The 12107-nt window shown below is 37.8% G+C and overlaps 2 protein-coding genes across 2 annotated transcripts; one reads left to right on the top strand and one right to left on the bottom strand.

Annotated features, from left to right (window-relative positions):
* Positions 1-3298, top strand: cbx8b (chromobox homolog 8b). The gene is made up of 5 exons (XM_038295661.1): positions 1-155; positions 276-319; positions 497-562; positions 692-758; positions 1881-3298. The coding sequence occupies exons 1-5, from the start codon at positions 87-89 to the stop codon at positions 2703-2705; spliced, it is 1071 nt and encodes a 356-aa protein (XP_038151589.1). The 5' UTR covers positions 1-86; the 3' UTR covers positions 2706-3298.
* A 2046-nt stretch (positions 3299-5344) lies between these two features.
* On the bottom strand, positions 5345-10476 carry cunh17orf67 (chromosome unknown C17orf67 homolog). The gene is made up of 4 exons (XM_038295656.1): positions 10324-10476; positions 9251-9351; positions 5882-6009; positions 5345-5573 (listed from the first exon to the last, which is right to left on the bottom strand). The coding sequence occupies exons 1-3, from the start codon at positions 10379-10381 to the stop codon at positions 5893-5895; spliced, it is 276 nt and encodes a 91-aa protein (XP_038151584.1). The 5' UTR covers positions 10382-10476; the 3' UTR covers positions 5345-5573; positions 5882-5892.
* Between the last annotated feature and the right edge of the window lie 1631 nt (positions 10477-12107).

Here is a 12107-nt window from a genome sequence, read left to right on the forward strand (position 1 = left end):
GTCGGGAATTCTGTCGAAGGGAGGGGAGGGGGATATCTACTGAACTAGCGCCCATCAGGCTAACGGTAGGTAGCACTGGAGTAAACATGGAGCTGTCTGCCGTTGGGGAGAGGGTGTTCGCGGCCGAGTCTATTATCAAACGGAGGATAAGGAAGGTAAGGAGGGAGGAGGTTCTATTCTGCTATCCCAGAATACAGCGTTATCATCACCGTAACAGTACTGTTGCCTCCGTAAGCTAACCGAGTCCCGTTCTGTTTGCTTCTGACGGCACGTAGGGTAGCATTGAGTACCTGGTGAAATGGAAGGGATGGTCGCCCAAGTAAGTTGTGCTACACTGCATCTTTGATATGTTTTTAACGAAACGCAGAGCTGTCTGTACCGCTCAGCGTTTGGTTGGTTCGCAGAAGCTAGCGGGATTAAAATCACCTAGAGGGCTTTTAGCTGTGGGGCTAACCAGTATAGAGCTGTCAGTCTGATTTAGTGCTTCACTCCGCAGATACAGCACTTGGGAGCCAGAGGAGAACATTTTGGACTCTCGCTTGTTTGCCGCTTTCGAGCAAAGGTGATTCATGTTTAAGCATTTATGGACAGAGCCAGTAAACATAGAATAAAGTCTGCACACTTACGCTTCGTGCACTTTGCTCCCATGGCACTTCAGCAGGCATGTCTCTCTCTGTCGTTGTTTTAACAGAGAGCGTGAGAGAGAGCTGTATGGACCCAAAAAGAGGGGACCAAAACCGAAAACCTTTCTCCTCAAGGTGAATTTATTTTTTATCCGATGTTGTTATTTATTTTTACAGCTTCCTCGTGTTTGATCATTTCATTTTACTCTCTGGGAGCTGCAATCAGAGCCAACCCGGGAAGGCCCTGAGCTGAATGTTTGATTTTTCTATATGTTCTTTCATTACGCTGTTGTCTTCTTAAAATTCTTCGTTTGTCAATTTGTGCAGAAATTAGTCATTATAAAAAAATAAAAAATAGAACAAACTCCTTTGGATGTCCAACTTTTAGTAAACACACCTGCCACCAGAGCAGTGTTTGTCCTTAATTTTATATGATCCATCCTTGAATGTTTCTTAGATTGTTATAGAGTCATTACAACCAGTTTGCTAGCATTGAATCCCTAACTTGTTTAAATAGATAGCAGTTGGAATGTCAATTATAGACATGTTTATATATCATTTTATTTTTGTAGTAATTTCTATAAGCACTCCAGTGATGGCAATTCTTAACAAAGTGCAAAATCATTCAACTGGATGGATTGTGATTTAACTCCTATAGTGTTTGGAAATTGCAACAATTTTGGGGTCTATTTGTTTCTTGTTTTAATATATATATTTTTTTATATTATTTTCAGATTATGAAATCTCATACTTACCAAGTTGTTTAGATATGGTGTAATATAAAATTTAAAAAAATATATATCCTATTTCTTTTCGGAGGGAAAGGAGCAAAGTTATTGATGTTTCTGTTATTCCTTTCAATAAATAAAAGACTAAATGAAATAGTAAAATGAATCAAATGTCATGTCATGATAACTAAGGAAAGTACTTGATGAATTTTCTCTATGGAGCATCTCTGTTGTTATAAGGGCTTTGATTTACGTGAACAGAAATATAAGCTGATAATATTATGGGATTTTGTATTTTGATTCGGGTAAAAAAATGTTTAGGTAATAATACAGGCCATGTGAAATCATGTGAAAGGGTTATATTTGCGGATTTTCTTTTATAAACCGTTTTTAATTAGACAGTACCCCAAAAAAAGCCCAAACTCTGATAGGTAGAGGTTTTATTAAGCTATCAAGATGAAAGAATAAATAAACACAATTTATTTTTTTTGTTTTATTAAAAAATGGCTAATTTTATGTTTTCTTTTAGGCCCAGGCTAAAGTTAAAACTAAGTCTTATGAGTTCAGGAGCGAGGCAGTCAGAGGGATGCACATCACCTATCTAACCCCCGAGCCGGTCTTCACCCCCAGGGCTAGAGAGGGCCTGAGAGCGGTTGTTCCCACCATCTTTCCACCGAGCACAATCAACCGAGGAGAAAGCGTGCACGTGATTCCCCACGAGCACCAGCCGTCGCCTCAGCAGAGTGTTTCAGACAGGCTTGTCCAGACACCCAAAAAGAGGGGGCCCAAGCCAAAGCTCCGCTTTATAGGTGACGGCCGCAGCCCGGTGGTCTTGGAGACAAGCAAGAGGATAGCTGAGGAGGTGGGGGGGCAAGGTCCTTACAAACTCTCCAAATTGCATGGAGGTGAGATGAGGCTGCAGAAGTTGTCCCACAGACACTCAGAGGACCACCCTCGCAGCTCTAAACACCACTATCAGCACCACTATCATCATCACCTCACACAGAAACTGTCCAGCGGCGGTTCCTACAAACGGTTCCTTTCTCATCACAGCACACACCCACACAGGACGAAGGACCGCTGCAGCTATCTGGCAGCAGCTCAGGTCAAACACCATCACAAAACCAACCAGAGCAGAAGTGGAGCCGCCGAGTTCCCGCAGATGGAAAAGCCTTACTTTCTGGACAGGCAGTCACCAACCAGGTTGGATGACGACGACCAGGAAGAAACGACCTGGAGGCCGAACCTCAGCGACGTGGAGAAGGTGCTGGTGACGGACGTCACCGCCAACTTCCTGACTGTCACCATCAAGGAGAGCAGCACCTCAAAGGGCTTCTTTAAGGACAAAAGATGATTCTGAACCACTTTGTTTTTTCTGACTCTGAAGTATATGAGATATAAGCAACACGGTTTTGTATATCGTGTATAGAGGCTAATTACTTTCTAATATTCATATGTGTATAAATAAAATGTTGGACATATATTGAATGTATTGACCAAATAAAATGAAGTCGGTTTGACCTAGGGTGTCAGTGAATGTGATGCTTCCTTTACATGAGGAAGCAACCCACTGTACAGCACTCCTGGATTTCACTATTTTCCTGCTGAATTCAGTAACATGAGTTTTCTTTTCAGTATATTCTCCAAGTTTAGTTAAAACAAGATGACTCTTTAAAAGCTACATTTAGTCTGTATTAACTTGGCTGCTTAAGAAGAGGTTTGTATTTAAAAAGGAACTCAAGCACTTTTACTTCAGACATATTTAAAAAATATATATATATATTTGTTTTCCTAAGGAGTTTTGTATTTTTAGCATAAAGAAAAAACTTTTGTCCAGGTTTCATACTTCAAACTTTTCCCATTACAACACCCCATTTTATATTTTCCTAGAAATGTTTGATGTAACAGAAAGTTTTTAGATGCTTTGCAATAAATCAGTTCTTTGAGCTTAGTGGTCTTCTTTTTTTTTCCTAACAGGGGACTTCTTCTAAACTACAAAGATTACCTAAAGTTTTATATATCCTATAAAATAAATAGATGGTTGTGACAAAAAAAAATCGATTTTTATTCTTTCAAAAAGACTAATTGGTAAAATTACTTTTAAAATGTGTTACTATGAATCCCTGAGTAGGAAGTTTAGGCCTGCTAGAATAAAAAAAGATGGTTGTGTTATTTATTTATTTTTAATGCGAAGCTTTTTCATTTTAACTGAAAACCAAGCTAAACCTTAATACAGTGGCATCTCAACACATTTTAAAAATATAATTTTTTTATATGCAGTTTAGAAACGCGCGCCTGCGTGCGCACTGTAGGTCTGCGTTTATATATATATATTTTTAAACCACCCAGTATGCCTATAAAGTGGGCTTTATTTAATAAAATTAATAAACAAAGAATGAACACACAGGCTTAGATCGGAAGGAAACCGGACCTTGTCTCAGTTTTCTGAAGACTTTTAGACGTCTATCCAGGAATCGTTTCCATATCTGTTGGCGCGCGCCAGACTCCTGGAAACGAAAATCTGCCTTCCAATCTAAGCCTGTTTTAGGGTGACCATATTTTCATTTGGGAAAATCAGGACACCTTGGAGGGGGGGCGGGGGGGGTTGATTGAAAGAACAAATGTCTCATCATCGGGATTTGCTCAGTGATGAGAGGAAGTGTTACTTGTTACAAGTTGTTTTAATGGTTATAGAGTCAGATATGTGGCGGTAATGTTTGATTTATCTAAAGGTTTTTATCTGTTATTATGTAAATGGGTTTGGCTGTAATTTAAGGACAGATTCTAATAGATCTGCAGAGTGGGAACTATACATCTAATAGGAGTTTAATTTTTTTATTGTTGTTTTGCACAATATGCTTAACTAAGTATTTTTTGTTGTTGAATATTAGAGATTTTGCAGATACATTTTGTAGATACATTGTTTAGATTTACTTATATATTTTTAACCCTTTTATAGAATAGAATAGAAAATCCCTTTATTGTCCCACAATGGGGACATTTACAGCAGCAGAAAGATTATTGAAAATGGTCACACAAATGAGGACCTTAGAAAAATGTATAAGAATAACATAATAGGGAAGAGTTAAAATATAAACAATACAATTCTGTAAAGTGTTTTAACAATATAAACTGTAGAATAAATAACCAATATGCAGCTATGGACATTTTTACAGTAATGGATATTTGAAAATAGCAGCAACATCAGAGATGTGCAGAATGACAGCAGCACGTTATTTAACTGACTAAGGTTTCTATCATTACATTTGATTTTATTTGTTCCTGCTCCCGCTGGTTGGAACCTTTATTCCACTCTGGATTCTTGTGAGTGTAGTCTTTGTTCACTTTAACTTTTTTTTTAAATAAATAAATAAACAAACAGTTTTGAAAACCTCGGTATTCATTCTTTTCCTGCTTTGTGTGTCAACTTTCACGGTTGCTAAGCAACAGAGCATACGGCGGTAAAACCCGCCGAAGGGAGGACCTGTTCAAATTTACAGCCAAAACTCTTCCGGCCTCCTTATTTTCAAGGACTTCGAAGGATCCAGTCTAGGTAGACCGCGTCCTTGGAGGATGCAGCCCAGGTTTTCGAACAGAGCCTCTGATTAAGAGCAGGGCTGCCCGCACTGACGCGGCTCAGGGATTACGTCACACGGAGCGTCGTGCGCAGTGAAATCAGGACATTTCCTCACTTTCTAAAAAAAACCCGGGACGCCCGGGACAGGACGTGAAATACGGATATGTCCCGGGAAATACGGACGTTTGGTCACCCTACCTGTTTGTGGTTGCCATGACACCGGATGACTGATCATTTACAGACAAAATAAAGAACAACAAATGCGTTTACATCAAGCAGCAAATGGTTCGACTTGTTAAAACTTTAACAGATAAATATTAGGTTTTACCTGCAGGTTCCAATGCGCGCTTATTTTGAAAATATCAATATGTAGGTTTAAAGCTTAATTATAATAATAATAATGGGCTGGGCGTGTGTTATTTATTCAATGTTAGTTTATTTTTGTATTATTTATTTCTTTTCATAATTGGTACTATAAAAAATACAGAAAATAAAAGCTATTAAAGGAGGTAAACTACACTTTTCTACATTAGGAAATATTTCTAACAACGTTTCTCCAGAAATTGTGAGAAGAAAAGTTTTAGGATATATTTTTAACGCTTGTTTCCATTTCTCTTCGTGAAATCCGTCGCTCCAGATGGTTCTCTGCAAAACAGATGGAGGACATTAGAAATTAGACTAAAGTAAAACACAGAATCTCTGCTGCTGATGTTTGAACAATAAGGTGCTATTTGCATCTTTTTACTGTCTCTGATTTAACCTATAGGATGTTTAAAAAATAATACAGGGAATAAAATGTAGATGAACATTTGCAGACGCGTTATTTGGTAGGCCTTCATGCAAATAAAGAAATAGCGCGCAGAGAGGAGGATCTATTGGTTTTTCTACTCATAGATGAAGTCAATAATTAATAAAGTCAGCAGCAGACAGACTAAATCTGGACATTTGGAGACCTTGGTGCTGCTCAGACCGGGTGGCCGTAGTTTCTGTCGCAGCGCGGTGGGCAGTGTGGGTTCAGCCAGTACTCCATGTTGGTCTCCTGGGCCCTCTGCTGCAGAGCCTGCATGTGGAGCATATGTTCCTATGGAGACATTAAACATCCAGAGAGCAGCCGCATGAGCCATGATGGATCATAGCCTGTTTGACCTTTTGCACAAATTCAACTAAATGAGACGATCACAGAGTCAGAGTGAAACCCTGCAGATTCAGATTAAGTTTAGGCATGTGGAGGGAGCCAAAGTGCATAGATAAGTCGAATTTATTTGCGCCAATTGCGTAACTATCGGTAAGCAGACTATGCAGTTGCTTAGGGGCCCCATCACTAAGACATGGTAGGCCCACTACGCAATTGAGGACTAGGACGTCTCTTTGCAGATGTAATATGGCTCTGATGATTTGATCTGATTGACCGGACCTTATTTATACCCCAACACATGGCAGAGTTCAGCAGGATGGTGAGCCAATAGCAACTCTTAGCTAAATTTAGTTTATTCAAGTATACTAAATGGCAATAATTTAACACTTAAAATCAGGCAGTGCACTTAGAGTTTACTTATTTTAAACTATATTTCATATACTTAAAAATAGTATAGTCAAGTGTACTTGACTATACTATTGTTTACTTTATTGTTTACTAAAGTATACTTAAAGTATACTTTAGTAAACTTAAAAATGCCCCAATTGAGTTAGAAAAAGGATTACTTTAGTAATACTTCAAGTACACTAAAAGTACAATGTTTGGTATACTTAAGTATTCTTAATAGAATTTACTTCAAGTATAATGCTTTTTGCTACACTGGAAAAAGTATAACCTTAGTCAAACTAAAAGAAATGATGTCCAGATATCACATGTAAAATATTTGACTTCACAAAATCTGAATTTAATCTCTTGATATGACCTGATTATATTATGTTGATGTAAACAATAATACTGCACTTGACACAACTTAAAATCTTTGCCCTATTCCAAGTTATTTTCTGAACATTTCAGTTCATCAACCAAACTAATATATTGACATAGGACCAACCTAATATGCTTACTTTTAACTAAATTAACAAGAATTAATGTTTGTATAGAAATTTAAATATAACCTAATTAGATTATTCACATATCATTTGACTTTACTTCAAAAGTATTTTCCATTTCCAATCTTACAAACTTATAAGAGAAAGCAGACAGTGGTACTTTTAATTACTATGTTAATAACTTAGTTCATTAGACGGTTGGTTAAAAAAAATACACTCATATCATATGTTTCAAACTGCAATAAAGATCTTAAAACAAGGATGTATTTGAGTATTTTTTTTTTTTTTTTTTTTTTACAATACAACTTGTAATTATGGGTAATCCAGAGCATAAATGGAAAACATAACCATTACATGTTGTACTTCATATGGGGCCCATCCAGATAATGTTGCTTTCGGGCCTTTTGTTGTGTCGTTACGCCACTGAGCTGCGCAACCTTTAGTTTTAACTGCTTAGTAAAAACTAGTGCACAGATAACCAAAATAAAATGGACTCTCCCATTTAGAAAAAAAAAAAAAAAAAAAGCACACACTGGTGCTCCGCTGTGTCCTTCCAAATATTCTCCTTATGCTGTAGACTGAGCGAAATAAATGACATTTTAAACTGATTTCTGATGTTCTATAGCGCCCCCCTGAGGTGATCATAAGAAACCAAACCAATAGATGATTTCTACAGTTCACTTCCCCCCACTGAATCAGTGCTATTTCACATTCACACTGGTTCAGAAACCTTTTGCAACTAAAAATCCCTGTTGATTTAGAACGGTAGGGTTTGTATTATTCATTTTGTGTTATATGAAGTTAAAAAACATAATACTTTAGCGGTGGCAATACTGCATAAATAGCATACTGGATGCCTTTTTGCATCCAAGCCGAATATATCACCGTTCCTGCTGTAAACAAGTAACGCATACTCCAAAAAAGAAGCCAGAAGAGGAAAAATTATATACCTTATCAGTGCATTTATTTTTTTGATTGAAGGCTTTAAATTGAACACTATATTTCAGCTTCCCTGCCAAATATGGAGTATTATATGTTAATTTATACTGTCTGCACAACACCAGGGGAAGCACATTCCCATTTCACTAGAAAGGCATAGCAGGATTGTGCTTGGACCACCCACACGGCCCTCACTGCCCTGGGCAATGAGCCACATAACCCAGATCTAAATCCACCACCACACCCCACTATTCTATTCTTTCATCTGTGCAGTTTTATAGCGCTGTGTTCTAATCCCAGTTTCAAAGCAAATTTAATTTGGCTCAGCTTTTATCAAATGTTTCTGCTCTGGGGGAAATGATCTAACATAGTACTTTGAGCAATTATTGCTTTTTTTTGTTTTTTTCCCTGATAAAGATGTCTAAATACCTTAGAAATACAGTATAGGACTCACCATTAAGAAACTACTGTTATCAAAATAATCATAACTATCTATTGCATATAGACCGACACAACATTCTCAAGGTTGGGACCCTGCGAGGATCTTTCACAATTCATTCATCACATAAGCTCTCGTGCTCTTCCATACTCCCCTCTTTTCAGTTATTTCTAAACACTGGGATGGCCAAGGAAGTAGGATGTTTTAGTATTTGTATTTTATTAATTTGTTAATTTAAAGGAGTACAGATGCTCTGAGATCTGACAAGATCTTTCAGGACCTTAGGAAATAGAAACTTGGCCCACAGGATCACAGATTTTCCATGTATCTTTTTTACATCTGAACCAACTGATGTTTGCTGCTGTTTTACTCAACTGGACAGTTTCAGTCAAAATGTAGGATTTGAATTCATAATGGAATAGGTTTTTGCTGTGTTGCTTGTAAAAAAAAAAGAGCAAATTTTCACTTATGGAAGCATTGCAATTGTCTTCTGAAACATTAACCGACACCTGAACCGCATTTTTCAGTGCAGATAAGAATGAAACATAGAAAAAAGAACAGGAGAAAACATATCATGGTCTAAGTGAACAATTTTGAATTATGAGACTAAAGTGCAGCAATATATATATATATTTTTATTTTATTTATTTATTTTTTTTTATGGATCTTCTTGTCATTTTCTGCTTTGAGTTGTTTTATTTCTGTGATCGATTGGGTGACCTGTCCAGGATTTATCCTGCCTTTCACCCAAAGATTGTTGGAGATAAGCACCAGCCCCCATTGACCCTGACAGATAATATAAAATGTTTAATCCTTTATCATGTTGAATAATATGAAAAATGATATGTAAATCTGACAGAAATATACAAATGAATGTTGAATATTTATGTTTGTGTTTTTGCCTCCCAGTGACCCTTACCCTCATCGGCTCGTCAGGGTGGCCGGCCTTCTGCGGCCTGTCCTGTCTCTTGCGGCGAAGAAGTTGCTTGGCATTCTTCTCTGTAATAATAGGGTTGGCATCTGAAGAGGGGAAAAAGGAGTTATTCTGAATGTATTCATTGTTTTCTGGTTAATTGTATTACCAAGTACAGGGACTGTTTTTGCTATTTTGTTGGGGTTTTTTTTTTTCAATGTTTGGCCACATGGTTGTGAGTCAATGTGCTTCCTCGTATTCTCAGCTTGACGTTGAAACTCAGTCTGTTTTTGTTTGTCTTTCCATAAACATACCAGCTTTTTTGTGACAGCTGGTATTGGCTAATCAGATCAACACCCCTTCACATTGAAAGCAGTCTACAGATAGCGCAATTTAGCTCTATTTGTCGATGTGAGGCAGATTTTTTCCCCCCAAAGCCAATCCCATGGGATCTGGTACTGTAAACATTGCTCTCTGCAGAATGAGGACTCTCTGTCCCCTCTCTCTTGCTCTCTGTAAGCCCAGGGCTGTGTTAGGAGGCCAGTTAGGTAACAAAGTGCTCATTCATCCTTCACACTCCTTGGAGAGAGGGGAGTCTGAGCAGCACGTGACTCGAGCATGCAGCCAGGGAGGCACTGTCTTCCTCTGCTGCGAGAGGGAGCAGCAGGGGAAAGGTTCCTACTTTTGTCAACATTAGGGCCCAGTCTACTGCAGCCATGACCTCACATTAATACGTGGCAATTTTTTTTCACCCACAAATACGGATATCAAATGGAAAAAAAATGTGACATCTATGATATTTAATGGTCTTAAAAAGAAATCAGCCAGCCTGAGTTATATAAACAAAAACTTTAGATGCTATTACTTAGATCAGTTTTTAAAAGTAAATAATGTATGCAAACAAAACAAGGAACATTTTTTTATGGGATGCTTTATCCTTTATAATCTGGATAGAGAAATATTCTCACTACTGGAGCAACACAGTGAATATACACGATAAGGTTTTCTTATAATCCTCTTGCCACATGTTCCTGTAAATTAGATTTTATCATCAGATTTATTTCCTTATGCATTCCTACCTGTGTGAACAGTCAGCAGGACCAGGCAAAGCAAAACAACCACCAGCTTCATCTTCATCTTTCCCACCTGAGTCTTCTCTACTCTGAGCTCAACACCACAGCCCAAAATGTATAACGGGGGGGAATTCTCCTCCTTCTCTTCCTCCTCCTTCCCATCACCCACAAACTTGGTAAATATTGTGCAAATGTACTAAGCTGTTTTTTTGCTTCTTTTTTTTAGTTAGGGAGGCTATAGATTTTAAGAAATATTTCTGCAAATGTCTTAAAATCTTTCAATCATTCTGCTAAAAATGTTGCTACAGGTAAATCAGAGGCAATTAGAGAAGAAGAAGCAAAACAATTTGCTACAAACACATAAATAATAAATAAAAAAAAGGCAATTTCTGACAGAGAGGCTAGAACAGCAGAGGAACGTAGTTGGGGCCTCTTGTTCTAATTAAAAACAGGAAACAGTCACTGCAGTTAAAATCAACTCACTCATGTTGCCTGGTCATAGTATGTGGGATTAATGTCTTGTGTGATAGTGAATGACACTATATCCTCCTGAAGGAGTGTAATTCCTGAACAATTTCCATTCTGTCTGTATCCTACCCATCTTTATTACCAATGGCAATAAACCTGATTCTGATTCTGATTGCTACATTTAACAGCAGTGCATTCAGCATCCTAAACTGGTTTCTTAAAGATTTAGAGTTAATAGTACTTCAGTGGATTTTAGTCTAACCGTATCTCAAATCAATGGAGCTCCATCGGGGTGTGGTGGAACAAGAGATTAACATCATGCGAAAACTAAGCTTCAGAGATTGTTTAATGCTATCATTCTTTGACACAAGCTATATCATTATAAATTAAAACAGAAGAGGGTAAAGGCAGGTACTGGATATGTTTAGTGGTTGGGGAGTGTGTTGTGCAGCTAGTCTAAAGGTACACTTACCTATAAAGCACCTGTTTCATATATATCACTACTCTGTTTTCTCTTTGCTTTTTTATGTTGTCTTAAAATCATTTTAGAACAGGCACTATTTCCTTCATCAACTCTATTTTCTAGTCAAATGTATATCTATCAATTTTTTACAGTAGGTTCTGCCTTATTAGCACCCCCAATGCAATCAGATTTTCTGATTCTGATTGCATTGAGGGTGCTAGTAATAATTTCGGTGGCAGCAGTAATGGAGAGGGTCAACCACTAGATGGCAGTACTAACACGGAGATCCACGGATTCCTCTGGCTTTCTCAGACAAGCCTGATCACCTTATCTAGAATCACATTTCATGGGAGATTTTAGATTTGGAATTGAGAAATTAAACTAAGCTTTATACTTTAAAACATCTGAGGCTAGATTCCAGTTGTCCACGGGTTTTAATAGACTGATTCTCAATAAATATCTATGTGATTTATGTTTATGTACGACTACAAAGAAAAACAAAAACCCGAGTACGTCATTCTGTGTCATTATTTCCGTTCCCACTTCTCGTAGTTTTTTCTTTTTTCTTTTGTTTTTTCCAGAAAGCGTGAGCAATTAAATAAGCACTTTGCCTGGATCCCTCTGATGTGTGATGTTGCCTTTGCGCCACTGGAGCTGACCACCGCGCATGCGCAGTTTGGAACCCGGGCAAGTGCGCCAAAGATCATTTATATTGGTACAGGAAATAGTGTCACTAGCGCCCCCTTCATTTCCGGAGTGCAATAGCACCATGTCCATATAAGATATGAGACTGACAGCAGGGAAGTGTATTTGATTTGAATTCACCGCCAAAACGCATCCTTATTTTCTTTTTATTTAT

The sequence above is a fragment of the Cyprinodon tularosa genome, unplaced genomic scaffold (genome assembly GCF_016077235.1).
Source record: "Cyprinodon tularosa strain WSP-4 unplaced genomic scaffold, ASM1607723v1 ctg358, whole genome shotgun sequence".
Classification (NCBI taxonomy): domain Eukaryota; kingdom Metazoa; phylum Chordata; class Actinopteri; order Cyprinodontiformes; family Cyprinodontidae; genus Cyprinodon; species Cyprinodon tularosa.

Excerpts from the sequence above, each read along its gene's own strand:
- cbx8b (XM_038295661.1), top strand. The coding sequence starts at position 87 with ATGGAGCTGTCTGCCGTTGGGGAGAGGGTGTTCGCGGCCGAGTCTATT. Across the intron at positions 563-691 it reads TTTGCCGCTTTCGAGCAAAG|AGAGCGTGAGAGAGAGCTGT; the intron begins GTGATTCATGTT and ends TTGTTTTAACAG. Across the intron at positions 759-1,880 it reads CGAAAACCTTTCTCCTCAAG|GCCCAGGCTAAAGTTAAAAC; the intron begins GTGAATTTATTT and ends GTTTTCTTTTAG.
- cunh17orf67 (XM_038295656.1), bottom strand. The coding sequence starts at position 10,381 with ATGAAGATGAAGCTGGTGGTTGTTTTGCTTTGCCTGGTCCTGCTGACT. Across the intron at positions 9,352-10,323 it reads CCTGCTGACTGTTCACACAG|ATGCCAACCCTATTATTACA; the intron begins GTAGGAATGCAT and ends TCCCCTCTTCAG. Across the intron at positions 6,010-9,250 it reads ACCCTGACGAGCCGATGAGG|GAACATATGCTCCACATGCA; the intron begins GTAAGGGTCACT and ends ATGTCTCCATAG.